The following is a 19750-nucleotide window of genomic DNA, read 5'->3' on the forward strand; positions in this document are numbered from 1 at the left end:
AATGCTTTTTAAAAGTCCTTCAATAACTTCTCTTTGCTTTCCTGATAAAACTCAAAGTAATTAGCATTGTAGACAAGGCCTCTCAGGATTTGGCCTTGATTCCTCATAAGACACACCTACAGCAACTCCCTTCCACCCAGCCTGCAGCTCACCCCTCAAACTCCGCATCTTGCATGTGTGGAAGCAAAGCACAGAGAGCCCTTCCCTAGTCACCTTCCCAATTCACTCTTCATCATCAGGGGTTACCTCTTTCTGGCTACGAGCCAGCCTCTGCCCTAAAGACTAGGTTGAGTATGCTTATTTGTTTTTCCATCTAAGCCTGGGCTCTTAGTCTAGACTTACAGCTTAATTTACAGCTTAACACAAGACTGTGAATTCTTATTGTATAAAGGTAGTCCCAGCTAATTTGACTACCCAGAACCTTCTAGAACTAGAAAACCTGAGGAAGAGAGAAGAGGGACCAGAAGATAGGATATTTGTGACCAGCTGGGATAGCCAGACCCTTCTAACCAGCTATTCTTGGAGACACATGGAATTGGGAGTCACTGGAAATGAGCAAAACTGTAAGCTATCAATTTTCTGAAGAGTGACTACAGATAAGATCAGCTGACAGCCAAGGACAGAACACTGTAGAGACCCGTATTTGGGGGTCAGGTAAAGAGAAACAAACAAAAGCAGTCCCTAATGGAGATTATAAATTTGAAAAACTTTTAAGATATAAAATATCAAATGTGGTCATAGTGTCCCATGAGGTAATCACATTTATGATGCATTACCAATGTTTTCCACACCATACCAAAGTTGCACTTAAAAAAAAAAAAAAGACTAAATGTAGAAAAGTAAAAAATAGGCACCCCCTACCCATTGCAGAATAGCCCTCTAGGCAGTACGCAGGGCCACATGTAGCCAGGACCCAGGCCATACTCCATATCCTCACCTGAAGCAGGCTGCACCCAAGGAAGTACTGCCTATTGCTTCTCCCTACTTGATGAGAAGAACTCCTCCCCCGCCAAATGCTCTGTACCAAAGCCAGTGCTGGTAAGAGCTTTGTCTTGTGTCTATTTAGTTGAGGACAGGCCCACAGACTAAGATTTTAAACTCAAAAAGACCAAATGTGATTGTGGAATGTCAACTATAAGCCACCTCAGAGCACTGAGCAGATGGGAAGAGAACTTGGGGTTCTGTGCTTAGAAACTTTTGATAAGAAGGTACTCTCTCCTTTTGGGCTGGCCAGGCCTAAGGAAGATGCAAACAAACATTTATTGGGTGATGAACATTAAATCATATTACACACTGTAATAATACCTAAAATCTGAGACTCAGGTGGCTTAATTCAACCTAGCTAAGTAGCAGTGACATTCCCCTCCCCCACAACAGCAACACCAAGGGATAAACCAATACAAAATCATCACTGTTGTCACAAAGATATGTGCATATGTACACACATTACTATTCAATACACATGTAATTATTTAAATATAATTTAGTAGATATGACTAATAAAGTGTTTAAAATGTTAAGGTAAAAAAGAAGGTATTAAAGGAAGAGAATCTGCCAGGGCCGTTCCAGTGTGTTACACAGCACTCCTCCTGCCAAGCACATCACAGGTGAGAGCTGTGTTCATGCCCTCAGTAGACAATAGATGTAAGTCCTGAGGATTTTAACTTACCATGCTCTGCGATGATTGCATTATTCGCAACTGCTTAAGGACAAAGTCTATCTTCTGCTGGGTTGTAAGAGAAGCCAAAAGGGCATTGTGGTTCCTACAGGACAATTTAGCGGTGTCATAAGTCTCCTTCGCAGTAGAAATTTTCAAACACATGTTTACAACCAAATGCCAGCCACTGCCACAGATATTTTCTTTTGTAAAGGAGAGAAAGAAAAAAAAAACACAAAAAACAACAAGTTTTAGAAATCACACAGAACTACTACTACATTACTGTTCGAATTAATAAAAAATCAAATGATTTTGTGATTTGAATTCTAGGTACTTCCTTAGGATGTAATGAGAGTATCAGACACATTACTAAGGACCAAGTACAGAATACGAGAATTTTAAATGCTTTAAAAAAATTAGTCATATTTCCTGGATCTCAAAAATGAGGCCAACCCTCCTGTGTCTTAGAAGAAAACATTTATTTGGTGTCAGTGTTGGATTTTATAAATCTCCTTTTGAAAAACAATTAAGAACAAGACTAAAATTTAAGAGCAGAAAAATAAATATGGATATTGCAAGGCTGGGGTTAAAAACTGCAAGAATAGAAATGAGTTGGTGAATGAACACGTCTAGTCTTCAAAAGTTGCATTGTTTTCACATCAAGTATAAAATCAAGTACACCATTATCCCAAAAGTAAGGTGAAAAGATCCTTTTGGGGCGGGCACCCCCAAGTGATAGAGCTGTAGCAAAAAGGCAAGCCTGTAATCTGCTACTGTGACTGCCCTAAACCCACCCCAAGAACTGCACAGAAGTTGTGACTACTTCTTGGAAGACAAGGAGCAAAGCAACTTCACCAGAACCAAAGTACCCATCAGTAATGCTCATGAACAGTCAGTGAGATCAATGAAAGGTACAGTACCATGGGTCAGGGATCATCTCAGAGCAGATAAACACTTGCTTCTGGAGTGTGGCATCAGTGTCACCGCCTGTTCAAATGTAGATTCTGGGCCCCACCCTAGATTTGTACCAGAATCTGACTGATAGGAAGATCCCCAGATCCTCAGCTGTGCATTAGAGTTTGAGATGCAATAAGACAAAGAACAAGAAGCCCACTCATACAAGCTGAATCAAGTACTTCCAAAGGACATTCACAAGGGGCCTGATGGAACCCAACTGCCCTTAACATGCCTCAGCTGTTGCACGGAGCCACAGAAGTCCCCTTTCCTGGATATCTTGGTTGAGCAAACGTATCATACACTTTTAGTTATAACTGGTTGGCCCCAGACCCCCTAACTCATCATCCCAAACCTCAGAAGTGCCATAAATTAAGGTATTCAGGGCTGGAGATCACCCCAGGAGGTGCTGTGGACACAGGCATCTCTCCTCTCCTTCTTGTCAGAAGGTGCAGGCCGTCTAATCCAGTGGTCAATAAGAAGCACTCTTCATTAGGTGCCCAGCAGAATGGCTTATGAGACTACTGCATTATATTCCTGGGTTTGCACAGAAGAGCAGGGTGAAAACAATGGAGTGGGCTCCATGATACAGAGCCAATCTGTCATTTGATTCTCCAGAGCAGCAGATGTTTCATTTTGTTTCAAAAGACACTAGGAGCATACTTAAGAACTGTATTTTTGTTTTAAAAAATAACCACAATATTGGTAAGAGGCAAGGAATAGATAAAATGAGCTTATCCCCCACCTGAGACTGCCCAGTATCAGAGGCATGTGTGTAAAGTCTTTGGACGCCCCCCACACACACATCAAGATGCCTCTCTAAGGCCTACCAGGCAGGGCGATGCACTCCTGATTGCGGGGCTCCCACTGGCAGTTCTGGTCCAGGGCACAGCTCCTGCAGCTGGTCTTCTTGTTACAGTAGTACATGGGGTTATCCTTGGGGCAGTTCTCATACTTGGAAATGGAGATCTAGAACACAGTGGACAAGAGCTTTCTTCTTATATGCACAGAAAGAACTCATGGTAAGGACAAACAAGATACTAAAAATCGAATTAAAGAAGCAAACTGCAAATGGATATATAAATAAGATTTATAGGAAGCTGCACCACAGTGAAAACACTTTAGAGAAAGGTTCTGCTGAAGGACATGCCTTTACCCAGCAAGGAAGTTATTCACTCTTAAAGACCATGCTTCCACCTGTTCATGTGTAAAATGGGAATGTTGAATGTAATGCTTTTCAAATGCCTTCCAAACAGGCTAAATTTATATTTTATGAACTGTTTTACAGACTGTCAAAGAATGTCTTATAAATTGTCAAAGGCTATAAAAGTTGAGTCATCATCTGTGTTGCCTTCTAACCTACATAAAAAATTACAAATACAGAGAGTCCTCGGGTTACGTTGGAGACGATGTACGTTGCCATCTCCCATCTAATCTAATAAAAGAGAAACATGTAAATTGACCGCACCTCTGCTATGCCCCAAGCCACGCCCTCCAGCCAATCAGAGCGACTATATGCAAATTAACCCAACCAAGATAGCCTCCGGCAGCCACGGAGCTGGAGCAAGCAGGAGGCTTGGTTGCCCTGGCGATAGAGGAAGCCAAACCTCCCCCCTGCCCTGGCTGGCTGTAGCCTCCGCTCAAGGCAACAAAGTTTCAATTATAGAAGACAAATAAATCCCAGATACCTGCTTCCAGCCAGCCTCCACTGGGAGTTTGGGTGGCTGGGGGCCGTGGCCAGCCTGCAAACAGCCACCAGCCCCTCACCCAGGATGGCCACACCCTCATGGGGTGAGAGTCCCCGCTGGGGGCTTGGCCAGTCTGCAAACAGCCATCAGCCACTCACCCAGTCTGGCCAGGAAACCCGGCAGGACCCCCCTCCCTGAAGGGGCTGTGGCCAGCCTGCAAACAGCCATCAGCCCCTCACCCAGGCTGGCCAGGCACCCCAGCGGGACCCCACCCTGATCCGGGACACCCTTCAGGGCAAACCAACTGGCCCCCACCCATGCACCAGGCCTCTGTCCTATATAATAAAGGGGTAATATGCAAATTGACCCTAACAGCAGAGTAACTGGGAATGTCTGGTCACTATGACACACACTGACCACCAGGAGGCAGACGCTCAATGCAGGAGCTGCCCCCTGGTGGTCAGTGCGCTCCCACATGGGGGAGCTCTGCTCAGCCACAAGCCAGGCTGATGGCTGCCAATACAGTGGTGGTGGTGGGAGCCTCTCCCGCCTCCTCAGCAGTGCTAAGGATGTCCGACTGCAGCTTAGGCCTGCTCCCCGCTGGCAACTGGACATTCCCTGAGGGCTCCCGGGCTGCCAGAGAGATGTCTGACTGCCAGCTTAGGCCCAATCCCCCGGGGAGTGGGCCTAAGCCAGCAGGTGGTCATCCCCTGAGGGGTCCCAGACTGCGAGAGGGCACAGGCCAGGCTGAGGGACCACTCCAAGTGCACAAATTTTTGTGCACCGGGCCTCTAGTTTATGTATAAAAAAAAAAAAAGTTACGTCATTTCAACATATGTACATATGTGCTTTATGTTTTTTATTATTTATTTACCACAATTAAAGGTCAGGAATTGCTATCTTTCTTTTAAATTTTTTTTACTCTTTCACTTCATTACTGCTATGTATATGCTCCATGTGAGTGACGTAGGTGCTTATGTAGATGGGTTCCGACTTACGGCAAAAATTGCGTTATGTCGCGCCGTAGGAACGGATCTCTGATGTAACCAGAGGACCTACTGTATTAAGCATTAATTATGCTAAGCCAAGAAATAACATCTATAATAATAAAAGCATAATATGCTAATTAGACTGGACATCCTCCGGACAACCTTGTAGTCGAAGTTGGGGCTGCAAGGGAAGCCCGGGTCCCAGGTGCCAGAGGGAAGCCAGTGCCGGCAGTGGGGGGGAGGGAGGGGGAGGCCTACTCTTGCATGAATTTCATGCACTGGGCCTCTAGTTAGACAAGAAGATTATACAAAGTATATTATTTCCACAATTCAATGTGGCTACTACATGCCTGACCCCCTTTCAGTCTCAAATCTAACTTGCTTCCAAAACCTTGTACAGGCAGAGCTCACCAAGCCTCGCACCGGCTCTAGTACTTAGTCACAGCCATGCTAGGGAGTGGGGCATACTCAAAACACCACAGTCCCTCCTTCTTCTAAAACACCACACGTCAATCCTGTGACAAGGACCTTTAGAATTAGAATGTACTGGACATTCCTTCCTAAAAGAAAACTTGAGCAATAATAAAATCCAAGTCTACACTGAAGGTTTCAAAAATAACTCTGGGTCAGTTTTTATAACATTCACATTGTAATCTACACATAACCCCACTCTGGACTTTTCCATCCTCTGAAATCCTTGAGAGACAGCCCCTGACCTGGCCTTCCGTGCAGCTGTGGTTCTTAGGGACACAATAGTCGTTGCACCAGTGGCAGTCATTGGTGTTGGCTGTGCAGCTGTAACAATCCGTGTGTTGGTCACATCTGTCATGGTCAAGAGCTATGAAGACAAGAAAAATTCATCAACTATGACAGCTCTTCCTTAGAAAAGTCGCAGGCCATTAAAGCTGCTGTTTAGCACAATCTGAGACTGAGGCAAAAAAAAATGTAAGAAGTGTCGGGAAGTAAAATGATGAGTGCCACTGGCAGGAAAATATATGTCAGGTTAAAACAGATTTAGAAATAAGTAAACGATGTGAAGAAAAGACTATTTGTACCCACTCCCCCCAACAAGGTACACAGAAAGTGAAAAACAAAGAGAGGCTAATTTACTTTAACAGCAAGATAAAATGGAAGTAGCTGAGGTTCTTTAAATATTTTTCTTCCCAAGAAAAAAATCAACTAGCAATAGAATGAACACAACAGAAAGAGCTTTCCTGAAGCCAAACAAAGTAAGGCAGAAGAACAAACCATTCCTCCCAGCTATAAACACAAGGCTAGTCTGGGCATGGGAAGTAGGCAGCACCACAGAACCCCAAAGGAGGCACTTGGCTGAGCTGCATTTTCTACACATACATGTAAGTCCAAGAGTATAATTTTGAAAACTTCTAGGCTACTAAAGACTTGCTGCATTGCCTATTGACCCTAAATAGGTCAAAGCCAGCGACAAAAGAGAAGCTGCACAACCATATTGCCTCATCTGTTGAATCTCTCATGGACATTGCACATGGTGGAAGCCGTGGATAAGAATAGGTAGGGCCCACCTTCACAAAGACTCCAGCATCCTGCTCCTTAGGTTGTTCTTCCTGCCCTGGTCATCACCCCAAGGACTGAGCCCAAACAGAAAGTAGAGTGAACCAGGGAGGCGACTTTGAGATGAGTTAACATAAAATCAGGTCATATTGAACCACCTAAGGTAAGTGAATATTATTTCCTATAAGCTTTCATCTTTAGTTCAAACTTTAAAAACTGGGTTAAAAAATAACTACATCACTGATTTTATCCCTTTTAGGAGACAGAGACTAACCCTACCAGATTCTGATAATCTCAGTTCTCCAGCACTCACCAGCCCACAGTGAACCTGGAAGGTTACCTGGGTGTTCTTTCTGCTGATTTCTGTTCAGCTTTAGAGTGAAAGCTGCCTCTACCCACCATAACTCTCATGGTAACTCTATATCAACCCTAATGGTTAAGAAATTCAGTCAACATACTTTAAATTAATTGAAGTGAACAAATATTCTGCAGAGACATTTTTCTTACTCTTAATAGGCTTTCTCACATATTACTTTGCATTGTGCTAAATGTCAGAGCACAAGGGTAAAAAGTAGGCAAGATGAAAAAGTTTGGAAAACACAAGAGGTTGTTCTAGAAGCAGGGATCACTACTCATCATCAGCAACTGTCTGTCATGCTATCACTGCTGTGCCCAACTTGAGAAGCTAGAAAAGAATAGTACTTTGCAAAGACAGCAACTTTACTTCTATCTACGAGAGTAATAGCTTTTACTGGGTTGGCCCTCTTCTCATCTTTAGCATTAGAACTGCATAACACAATATGGTAGCCACTACCCACATGTAGTTTTTTTGTTGTTGTTAATCCTCACCCGAGGATATTTTTCCATTGATTTTTAGAAAGAGTGGAAGGGAGGGGGAGATAGAGAGAGAAACATTGATGTGAGAGACACATCGATTGGTTGCCTCCCACACACACCCTGACCAGGGCTGGGGATCAAGCCTGCAACCAAAGTAGGTGCCCCCTTGACCAGAATTAAACCTCCTTTCATTCCGTGGACCAACGCTCTATCCCCTGAGCCAAACTGGCTAGGGTCACATGTAATTTTTAATTTACATTAATTAAAATTAAAATTTCAGTTCTTCGGTCATACCAGTCTCATTTTAAAGTATTTGATAGCCACACGTCACTAGTAGCTACCATATTGAGACAGTGCAGATATAGAACATTTCCATCAACACAAAAAATATCATTGGATTGCATTTCCCCAAACCAATTGCAGCTGGGTTCTGAAATTGGTATACAAAGTCTATGCAAAGCCAAGGAGGTTTTTGTCTCTATGATTTGCAGATCGGTTATAGGAGCCACAAACCAATTTTTCATAAAGCCTTTGCATAAGTTATTACTGAATAGTTTTGGATAATAATATGAGTCTAAAAAGTGTACATATGCTAAGTGCCTTCATGATTCAGATAAAAGGAGAACTCAAATTAATTTAATTTTAAGAAGAAAAAAAAACATACTTCTTTTGGAAAAACATTCTGATTTTAACTTTTCTTCTTGTGCTTCTGTTGCTAACTCCCAGGAAATACATTGAGATGACCCTGTGTCCCACACACACCGGATGCCAGGTCCTGCTGCTAGACAAGCAGCTTCACTCTGGTGTGCTTCACACCGTTCCGAGGTAAATACCAGGATGTCACTGAGGAGGAGACTATTGAAGCCACCAAACACATACATGGAGCTAAAAGGAAAAACAAAAAAGGGAGAGTAGTTTACTAAAACCTTAAGTAAACAAAGTCATGATAAACTATTTACAATCTTCGGACAAACCTTACATATCAATAGTTCTGTAAGAAGTTATTTTTTTCAGGATCTCAAAAAATATTCTTATATCTTTCTCATACCTTTCCCTCTCAATTTCATCCTAGCCTGTCCTACCCAGAATAATTCCAATAATCAACCTACTCTTTACATAACTATATTAAAAAGTTCTCATGGTAACATAGTGACTTTTAACCATAATTCCCTGGAATATTTTACTGTCAGGGTAAGCAAATGTCTTTTAGAGTTAAACACATAATTGTGTATCTGCATGTTCTTAAATATTAAAAATATATATAATCTTAAAAGCATAAAGTCTCCTTAATTAAAATTGTGTAATGATTCATAAACCAGTAAGAAACAGAAAAAAATGCACATGAAAATTCAGTACACAGTAAAAGTGGCATCTTAAATTAGTGTGGACTTTCCAGTAAATGGTATGGAGATAACAAAATAAACATGGAAAAATATAAAATTTCTCTATGGACTCAGGATAAATTCCAAATGGACCAGAGAACCACTTGGAAAAAAAAACAAAAAAAGCGAACCAATACCTGCACTTTAGAGGTTAGAAGACAATACAGGTGAGCTACTCTATAACAACACCCATGATTTAAAATCCAGAAGGCAACAAAAAAAATACTGAAAAATTGATTATATAAATAAAAGAATTTTGCATAGGAAATACAGCTATAAGCAAAGTAAAAGACAAATGATACACTGTGAAAAATTATTTACAAGCTGTTATAGGAAAAGAATATTCCTAATATAGAGACAGCTTCAGCCAGTTTGCAAGGGAAAAATGTAAATGACCTCAAGCATATGAAAAGATGATTAACTTCAATTATAAGAAAAATGCAAATTAAAATTACAATGAGAAAGCATCTCTCCCCTAAAAAGACAAAAGTCTGACAATGACTGTGAGGCAGTAGGGAAACAAGCACTCTCATACTTGGCTGCTAGGCATGCAAATAGTATGAGCCTAAAAAGGGAAATTTGGCAAAATCTAACAAAACTCTGTATTTATCTTTTGAACCTGAACTCACATTTCCAGAAGTCTATCGCAAAGATATAAAATCAAAATTAAAAAAAGAAATGCACATGAGGCTATTCACTAAAGCAATAATGATAATAGCAAACACACAAACAACCCAAAATGTCCATCGTCTGGGGATGTGATGTATAAACTGTGGTGCATCCACACAATGAAATAGTAGGTAGCTGTAAAAAGGAATCAGGAGGATTTCTACATACCGCTATAGAGCGATCTCCAAGATATACTGTTATGTGAATTTTAAAAAAGGAAATGCTAAAGGAAGGAAGGAGGGAAGGAAGGAAGGAAGGAAGGAAGGAAGGAAGGAAGGAAGGAAGGAAGGAAGGAGGAAATAAGGAAATGCAGAGAAAAGTATATAGAAGTGTGTAACCACTTATTTATTGAGGGAAGAAAGAGCTCAAACACACACACAAATTCATTTTTCTCTTCAAAACAACAACGAAGTTTCTCTTTAACTTATATTAACAGTCTTAGAAACAATGACCAACCGAGTAGCAAAAGATAAGAGCAGCACTTACATTGTGGTATTTTTTTGAAGGGTGTGGTCTTTTCCCCACCCCTCAAAAAAAATTTATGACTCTTTAGGAAAAAATCTAATTTCATGTCTGGGGCAAAAAAAGTTTGTGATGAGCCTAGAAGACCTTGGCACACACCAGACAAAAAGGAAGGCTATAGGTGTACCAAAAAGATTCAGGAGCTAACATGAAGAGATGCTTGCTGGCCAAAATTGGGATATGTTTGAAATTTAATAAGAATAAAAACTAAAATGGATTAAAACATATTAAATACTTTTAAATCTGTAAGTTCTTAATGATATATGCCACCTTCTCCTCCAAAGAAACTCATTTGTCAACTTTGTAGAATGCTAAAAAATCAGTTCATCATTTTGAAAATTGGTAAATCAAGGGGGGGGGGGGGGGAGACCAACCCTATGCAGTGATCTTGCCAAAATATTGAAGTGAATCTGACTGAATAATTTGCAAGAATTTCAAGAGAGAGTCCAATATATTTTTTGAAAACATGGGGGTGCAATAATCAAAACCTAGACTACAGGAAACTCTACATGATAACCCAGTTTATTTTTTAATATGTTTTTTTATTGATTTCAGAGAGAAAGAGAGAGATAGAAACATCAATATGAGAGAGAATCATTGATCGGCTGCTTCCTGCACACCCTCTATTAGGGCCTGGAGCCTGCAACCCAAGCATATGCCCTTGACTGAAATCAAATCCAAGACCCTTCTGTGGCTCTATCCACTGAGCCAAACCAGCTAGGGCCAACCCAGTTTATTTTTAACAAATATGGGGGGATATGATGAACAGGGAGACTATATATCAACAGAAACTTAAAATACATTTCATCCAATTGTAATATATGGATCTTATTTGGACCTTCATTTGAACAAATTAAATTTTTAAAAATTATGAGGCAAGAACTTCTGGTCAAGATGACAGTGTAGGTAAATGAGGTACTCAAATCTTCTCACAACCACATCAAAATTATAACTAAACTACAGAACAATCATCATTCAGAACCACCTGAAATCTAACTGAATTGAAGTCCTACAACTAGGGATTTAAAGAAGCCACAATGAGACTGGGAGGAAGGGCGGAGTTGTGGAACAAGCCAGGCCCACACCCATGTGGCATTTTAAAATTGGAGGGCTATTTCAACTGCAGAGGTCATCTCTGAGGAGCGAGGAGTCCTGGACCACACCAGGCCTCCCAGTCCAGGGTTCCAGAGTCAGGAAGAAAAGTCTCCACAACTTTTGGCTATAGAAAGCAGCAGGGATTGTGGCTGAGTGAGACAGAGGGCTGCTGGAGTCCCAGGTAGTTCCTCTTAAAAGATCTGTGCAAGGACTTACTCAGACTCACACACTCTGAGTTCTAATACTAGGGCAGCAGCTTAAAGGGAACCAGGGACTTATAAGGAAGAACTGAAGTGTCTACCATCATGATGAGAGCTGGGGAATGGGGGAGAGGGGCAACTTTCTGCCAGACTACAGTGCTGGCAGAGGCCTTTGTTCCTTTCCTGAGACTCAGCCCTACACACTGGTCACCGGCCCTAGTGATTCCCTGAGATTCTGTCACACCCAGCTTGTGGGCCAACCCAAGATGTTTCCAGTGGCTTTTACATACAAATGGCTTTTCTTACCTCATTCTTTGGACTTTCCTAAAATCTCTCAAACAAGCAGCATCTGGCCTCTGTGTACTCTGTACCTCTTGCTAACTGGCCCCAGGCCTGGCATTAGCAGCAGCTGGCCTTGGTTTGCAGTTTGGCCTCTCATGGGCACCTCTAAGCCCAGTACAAGGAGCAGCCATCTGTACATTGCTCTGTAGCTCATGCCAAGTGGCTCCAGGGAGGGCACAGGCAGTGGCTGACCTTGTACCACCCAGGGGTCACCAGAGTCAGTGCACCTAGGGAACAGCTTCAGACCATGCTAGATTACAACCCTAACACCTCCATGAGCAACACACTCAAGGGGTGGACTCGGTAAGTGACAAAGCCCCACTAAAGCAATTCTTGTTCCATAGGGTGAACTCCTGCATAGCAGCTCCTCTGCTGTTATCACAGCTGGTTCTAACAGCTGATTGGCCTGGGGGTCAATCCCTCCCAGTGACACCAATAGCAATCAAGGCTCAATTACAACAGGTCAGTGCCCACACAGGGGTGCACCTGGAGAGCCCCGCTTAGGTGACTGAGGAGGCTGTGCCACTGGGCTCTACAGGACGCCTACTGCATAAGGTCACTCTACCATGTCCAGAGACCTAGCAGCTCTACTTAATACATAAAAACAAACATATGGAAGCAGCCAAGATATGGAAACAAAGAAAGAGGTCCCAAATGAAAGAACAGGAGAAGTCTCCAAAACAGAACTAAAAGAAATGAACATAAGCAAACTACTAGATATATAATTCAAAGAAATGATTATAAGGATGCTCAAGGAACTTAGAACTTCAACAGCATGAAAAAGGAAATAGAAACCATAGAAAAGAACCAATCAAAAATGAAGGATACACTAAGTGATATGAAGAATAATTTTAAGGGAAAGAACAGTAGAGTAGATTAAGTTGAGAATCAATGCAGCAATTTGGAATATAAGGAAGCAAAAAAGACCCAATCAGAACAGCAAAAAGAAAAAAGTATCCAAAAAAATGAAGGTAGTGTAAGGAGCCTCTAGGAAAACTTCAAGTGTACCAACATCTGCATCATGGGGGTGCCAGAAGAAAAGAGTAAGCAAGAAATTGAAAAACTATTTGAAAAAATAATGACAGAAAACTTCCCTAACCTGGTAAAGGAAAAAGACATACAAGTCCTAGAAGCACAAGAGTCCCAAACAAGATGAATCCAAACAGGTACATAGCAAGACACATCATAATTAAAATTCCAAAGATTAAAAAAAAAGAGAGAATCTTAAAAGCAATGAGAAAAAAGCAGTTAGTTACCTATAAGGGAGCTCCTATAAAACTGTCAGCTGATTCTCTTAACAGAAACTTTGTAGGCCAGAAGGGAGTGGCAAGAAATATTCAAAGTGATGAAAATCAAGGACCTACATACAATCAAGATTATTCAACCCAGCAAAGCTATCATTTAGAATCGAAGGACAGATAAAGAGCCTCCCAGACAAGAATAAGCTAAAGGAGTTCATCACCACCAGTATTATATGAAATGTTAAAAAGTTTTCTTTAAGAAGAGAAAAAGAAAAAAGAACAATAAAATGGCAATAAATACGTATCTATTAACAATTGAATCTAAAAAAACAAAATAAACAAACAAGCAGAATAGAAACAGACTCAGAGATAAAGAGAATATTTTGATGGTTGCCAGATGGGTGGGGAGTTAAGGAAGATGGGTGAAAAAGGTGAAGGGATTAAGAAGTACGAATTGGTTGTTACAGAATAGTCATGGGGTTGTATGGCATAAGAAATATATCAATAATATTCTAATAACTATGTATGGTGTCAGATAGGTATGAGATTTATAGGGATGACCACTTAGTAAGTTATATAAAGTTTTAATCATTGGTGTATACACCTGAAACTAATATAATATTGTATATCAAATGTATTTGAAAAATAAAAAACAATTTCAAAAATACTAAAAAATAATAAAATTAGAAAATAAAATTTATGAGGCAATTGGGAAATATGAACAATGAGTGGTAGTAAATTACTATTCATTTTTTAAAGTGTGATAATTGTATCGTGGCTGTATGTTTTTAGAAAGTCTTTATCTTTAAAAGATACCAAATCAATCCTCATTATTTGTAGATTCCATATTTATGAATATACCCAGTTGCTAAAATTTATTTCTGACTCCAAAACCACTACTTGCAGATTTGCAGTCACTTGCAGACATACATACACAGAAAAATTTGAGTTGTCCAACATGTACATTTCCAGGTGAGGTCAAACAAGATGATGCTCTTTTCCTGTTTTAGTTCTCATACTATACACAAGTGTCCTTTTGATAGTTTATTTAGTGTCATGTGTTTTGTTTTGGTTTTTAATATATTTTTACTAGATGCCCAGAGCACAAAATTTGTGCACGGGTAGGGTCCCTAGGCCTGGCCAGTAATCAGAGCCGATCAGGCTCCTCACCTCCCCACCTCCTCCTTCCCTCGCTCCCTCAGCAACCCGCCACCACCACTGGTCGCCCGCCATGTTCCACGCCACCCCCTGGTGATTAGCACACATCATAGCAAGCAACTGAACTCCCGGTCTCCCGGTCGAACTCCTGAGGGGACACTTTGCATACTAACCTTTTATATATATATAGATTGATTTCAGAGAGAAAGGGAGAAGGATAGAGAGACAGAAACATCAATGATGAGAATTATTGATTGGCTGCCTCTGGCACACCCCCTACTAAGGAGGATTGGGCCTGCAACCCAGGCATGTGCCCTTGGCCGGAATTGAACCTGGAAAACTTTCGTCCGCAGGCCCACACTCTACCCATGAGCCAAACCGGCTAGGGCTGTCATGTGTTTTTTGCATGTTTGTGCTTTATGTTGGTGATTCTGCTGTTTTAAATGGCCCCAAAGCACTTCATAGTGTTGAAGTGCTGTCCAGTGATGTGGCTTATAGAGAAAATACATGCATTAGATGAGCTTCATTCAAGCATGAGTCATAGTGCTGTTGACTATGAACTCAATGTTAATGAATCAACAATACATATTAAATAAGGTGTGTCGTTAAACAGAAACACACATAAAACAAGATTACAAATTGATTAGTTGATGAAAATGCAAGAGACTTGTAAGAACCTAACCCTGCATTTCCCTGGGTGTAAAAACTCAATATTCTCTAACTCAGTGTTTGTGGTGACTTTATAGAATATAATTATACCACAAAAAATGATAATCAACTATATTCTGATGAAAGTATATGTCAGGGAGCTTCAAAATAATCTGGAATGGGTTAGGGTTTCAAATTTCCATGATAAAAAGTTTTAACTTTTTTGGGGGGGGGCGGGGGGGACCCACCGTACATGATTTATCTGCATTTTACCTAAAATCTCTTTTTCTATTTCAAGACTACATTAAATTGCTAGCACTAATATTAAAATTGGGTCTATTACCTCTTGCATATTAACATGTAATAGTGAGTTTAATTTGTTCTTAGTCTAAGGGTAAAAAAAAATCTAATAGGGTCATTCATAGTCTCTGTTTCTAAAAAGAACAGAATCCAAACCATCCTATTCATTTACATATTTTTTCAGAAATTTCTAGTTGACATGTACTATGTATAAAGAAATCTCTGGTTTCTGTTCCTCAGCCTCTAAGAGTCAGTAGAAAGCTCAGCTGCACCTCTCAGCTGCTTCAACTGGATAAGGAAACTCCCACAGGCTAAAGCAGCTCAATTTATCTCTCTGGACTCTATTCATCTCTTATTTTCTTTTTCTTTTTAAATATTTTTATTGATTTCAGAGAGGAAGGAAGAGAGAGAGATAGAAATATCAATGCTGAGAGAGAATCATTGATCGGCTGCCTACTGCATGCCCCACACTGGGGAATGAGCCCACAATCCAGACCTGTGCTCTGACTGGGAATAGAACCCCGACCTCCTGATTCCTAGGTTGATGCTCAACCACTGAGCCACACCGGCCGGACGACTCATCTCTTATGTTCTGCTCAGTATTTCTTCATTACTTGTTAAATCCTTACTGTATACTTTTCAGTTGTCTTTCAATGGGAGACTTCATTGGCTGATGCCAGAAGTGAAAGTCCTTCTTGGGTCCAGTGTCAAGATTTTCAGCCTTTTAAGTCAAGCCCAACTCACCTCTGGAAACATGGTGGTGAGAGTTTCTGGTGGTTTGGAATGCTATGTTTGAACAAGGCTGCAAGCAGCTCAGAAGGTAATGGAGAAGGCCCCTAGCTATTTTTTAACAGATCCATCAGCAAAGAGTGTAATATAATCCTTACTAGCTTAAACTGTTTAAGCAAAACCATTGGCTGATTACTAAACAATAATGACCTAGAGGCAATTCCTAACAAGTCAGGTTGAAAAATAAAAACAAGAAAAAACAACTAGAAAAATCAGCAAACAGACTCCACAGAATTAGTCTAGGCAAGCCACTAAGCAAACAACAAAAACAACAACAGTTGGTGGTGATGGTGGGGGAAGAAGAATCTGTATTTGCTACAACATATTACCAAAAATGTTTAGTTTTCAATCAAATATTACAAGCTATGCAAAGAAACAAAAAATGTGACCCATACAGAGGAAACAAAACAATCAATCAAAACTGTCTCGCCCTAGCTGGTTTGGCTCAGTAGATAGAACATAGGCCTGTGGACTGAAGGGCCCCAGGTTCTATTCCAATCAAGGGCACATGCCCGGGTTGCAGGCTCAATCCCCAGCAGGGGGTGTGCAGGAGGCAGCTGATCAATGATTCTCTCTCAGCATTGATGTTTCTATCTCTCTCTCCCTCTCCCTTCCTTTCTGAAATCAATAAAAATAAATAAATAAATGGCTGAAAACTTCCACAAATTTTAATAAAATGACTAATCTATACACCCATAAAGCTCAACAAACTCCAAGATGAACACAAAAGAGATCCATACTTAAACACATTATAACCAAGTATCTTTTTTTGAGAGAGAGAGAGAGAAACATCGATTGGTTGCCTTCTGCATGCACGTGGGGATTGAACCCACAACCTAGGTATGTGTCCTGACCAGTAATGGAACCCACGATCTTTTGGCATATGGAACAATATTCGAATCAACTGAATCACACCAGCCAGGGTGTGGCCTAGAATTGTAAAAGGTGAAGTAAACAACAGTTATAACAGCAGGAACAAAATGAGAAAAATTAACATGATTAGGCTGTTTAACAAATAAAAAATCTTTAAAGTACAGTGTAAGGAACAGTGGAAAGACCACTCTGAATTGCCCTTATATTACAGAGCCTTCTCAACGGGAAGGCTGATAAAGAGTGCTGTTAGTTTGGGCCAGGCATTTTGACCAATGCAATGTAGACTTCACATTATTAGGAACTATAAACTTGTTCTATATGAAGCTTCACAATTTCCCCATCTCTGTTCCCCTACCTGATTCTCCCTATCTGACTTGCCCTCTCTTTTTTTCAAATTTCCTTAACATTCAGATCTAAGTCCCATGAACAGTAGCAAATGACAGAGGGCATAAGACAGTAATTGCACATAACTTTTGTGGTCCCATGCATTCAGACAACATCAAACATAGCATACTCCTGCATGCTCTAACAAAAAAACATATCAACAAACACAGCATTAAAAGAAATTCAAATGCACATCAAGTATCCTATCTAATAAAAGAGAAACATGGTAATTAGCTGTACATCCGCTACCCTTCCCATTGGCTAATCAGGGCGATATGCAAATTGACTGCCAGCCAAGATGGTGGCCGGCAGCCAGGCAGCTTGAAGCAAACATGAGGCTTGCTTGCTTCAGTGACGGAGGACTCCAATGTTCCCCGCCTGCCGCTGCCGGCCTCTGAGCTTGCAGTTTGAAACATTGTTACAAATATAGAAGCTAAACAAAACCCCAGAAACCTGCTTTCAGCCAGCCAGGATCTCAGAGCTGGAGTTGAAACAGTGTTTCGATTATAGAACCCAAACAAACCAGATACCTGCTTTCAGCAGCCGAGGCCTAAGAGCTGGAGCCAAGCCTCAGAGCTAAAGCTGGCCCAGAATTAAAAAAAGAAAAGAAAAAAAGGAGCGGTTGGGAGCTTCAGTCACCCGCCAGCCTGAAAACAGCCCTCAGCCCCTCACCCAGACTGGCCAGGCACCCCAGTGGGGACCCCCACCCTGAAGGGTGTGTGACCAGCTGCAAACAGCCATCATCCCCTCACCCAGGCTGGCCAGGCACCCCAGTGGGGACCCCCACCCTGATCCAGGACACCCTTCAGGGCAAACCAGCCGGCCTCCACCCATGCACCAGGCCTCTATCCTATATAGTAAAAGGGTAATATGCCTCCCAGCACCAGGATCAGCGGAGCCCAGAGGCCTCCCGGCACCGGGATCAGCGTGACAGGGAGCAGCGCCCAAACCCCTTGATCGCCCTGTGGCTCTGTGTGTGACAGGGGGCGGGGCCACAACCTCCCTATCCGCCCTGCTCTGTTCGTGACAGGGGAAGGCGCCCCAACCCCCTGATCAGCCCTGCTCTGTGCCTGATAGGGGGGAGCTCCCCAACCCCCTGATCGCCCTGTGGCTCTGTGTGTGACAGGCTGCGGTGCCCCAACCCCCTGATCGGCCCTGCTCTGTGTGTGACAGGGTACAGCGCCCCAACCCCGCCCACGGGCCCTGCTCTGTGTGTGACAGGGTAGAGCCATAACCTCCCCATCGGCCCTTCCCTGAGTGTAACAGGGTGCGGCGCCCCAACCCCGATCCGCCCTGCTCTGTGTGTGACAGGGGGCGGTGCCCCAACTCCCCTATCAGCCCTACACTGTGAGTGACAGGGGGGAGCTCCCCAACCCTCTGATCGACCATGCTCTGTGTGTGACAGGGTACAGAGCCCCAACTCCCTTTATGGGCCCTGCTCTGTGAGTGATAGGGGGCAGCGCCTCAACCCCCTGATTGGTCCTGCTCTGTGCGTGACAGGGGGTGGCGCCGCAACCTCCCAATCGACCCTGCCTTGAGTGGACAGGGGGCGGTGCCCCAACCCCCCAATCAGCCCTACCCTGAGTGTGACTGAGGGTGGCATCGCAAACTCCCGATCCGCCCTGCTCTGTGTATGACAGGGGGCAGCGCCCCAACTCCCCAATCGGCCCTGCTCTGAATCCAACCAGGGGCTGCACCTAGGGATTGGGCCTGCCCTCTGCCACCCGGGAGCAGGCCTAAGCCAGCAGGTCGTTATTTCCCGAGGGGTCCCAGACTGCAAGAGGGCACAGGCCGGGCTGAGGGACCCACCCTCACCCCCACCCCCCCAGTGCACAAATTTTTGTGCACCAGGCCTCTAGTTTTAAATATAAATCAGGAAAGTCATGCCTACATAATCCTGTGAAAAACGAACAAGGTGGGAAAATGCTGAGAATAATATGCAAACCTAATTCCATTTCTTCGTATTTTACCTCATTTTCATTTTAAACCCAAGAGAAAAGGAGCAAGCACTTCTTTTCCAATTACCTGTTGTGTAGGACTGCTGAGTGGCCAAATCTGTTGACATCATGGTGCAGATCAGGTCTGGGAAGCACTGACCAGCGGTCACAAGCTAGGAGCAAGAAAACACATTTCAAATGAGACTGCCATTCATCATCAATAGGAAGTGGCATTTTCTCTGGGAAGAAGACTGTACAAAAACAATCACATAAAATGTTTCTCTTGCTTTTTCTGAGTCATACCTTCTTTTCTGAGGTAAAATGCAGCAGCAGCAGAATGGCAAGGTATGGAAGAAAGGCAGGACCACATGGCAATTCTAATTAGCGAATCCAACATCCCTGACACCCACACCACTCACTCTGTTGCCTATCAATTTCACTCACTAGAATGTTTTTTAACTTAAGCAAATTTTTCAGAACTTATGTAAGTAAAACATATAGGTTCCATAATTATTTTCCACTCTATATTGACTTGCCCAAACAGTAGCTAAAATA

At 42.3% G+C, this 19750-nt stretch overlaps 1 protein-coding gene across 2 annotated transcripts in view; it reads right to left on the reverse strand.

The window, feature by feature from the left end:
* Positions 1–19750, reverse strand: part of ATRN (attractin) — a gene marked incomplete at its 5' end in the record, with an annotated part of 161092 nt that overhangs the window by 76838 nt on the left and 64504 nt on the right. For both annotated transcript variants that reach the window (XM_081096813.1, XM_081096814.1), the window contains 5 exons: positions 1670–1860; positions 3442–3580; positions 6005–6126; positions 8320–8540; positions 19284–19368. In XM_081096813.1, coding sequence (XP_080952939.1) covers positions 1670–1860; positions 3442–3580; positions 6005–6126; positions 8320–8540; positions 19284–19368 — 758 coding nt within the window. The remainder of the gene's footprint in view (positions 1–1669; positions 1861–3441; positions 3581–6004; positions 6127–8319; positions 8541–19283; positions 19369–19750) is intronic.

Source organism: Myotis nattereri, assembly GCF_964212035.1.
Source record: "Myotis nattereri genome assembly, chromosome: 8".
Taxonomy (NCBI): Eukaryota; Metazoa; Chordata; class Mammalia; order Chiroptera; family Vespertilionidae; genus Myotis; species Myotis nattereri.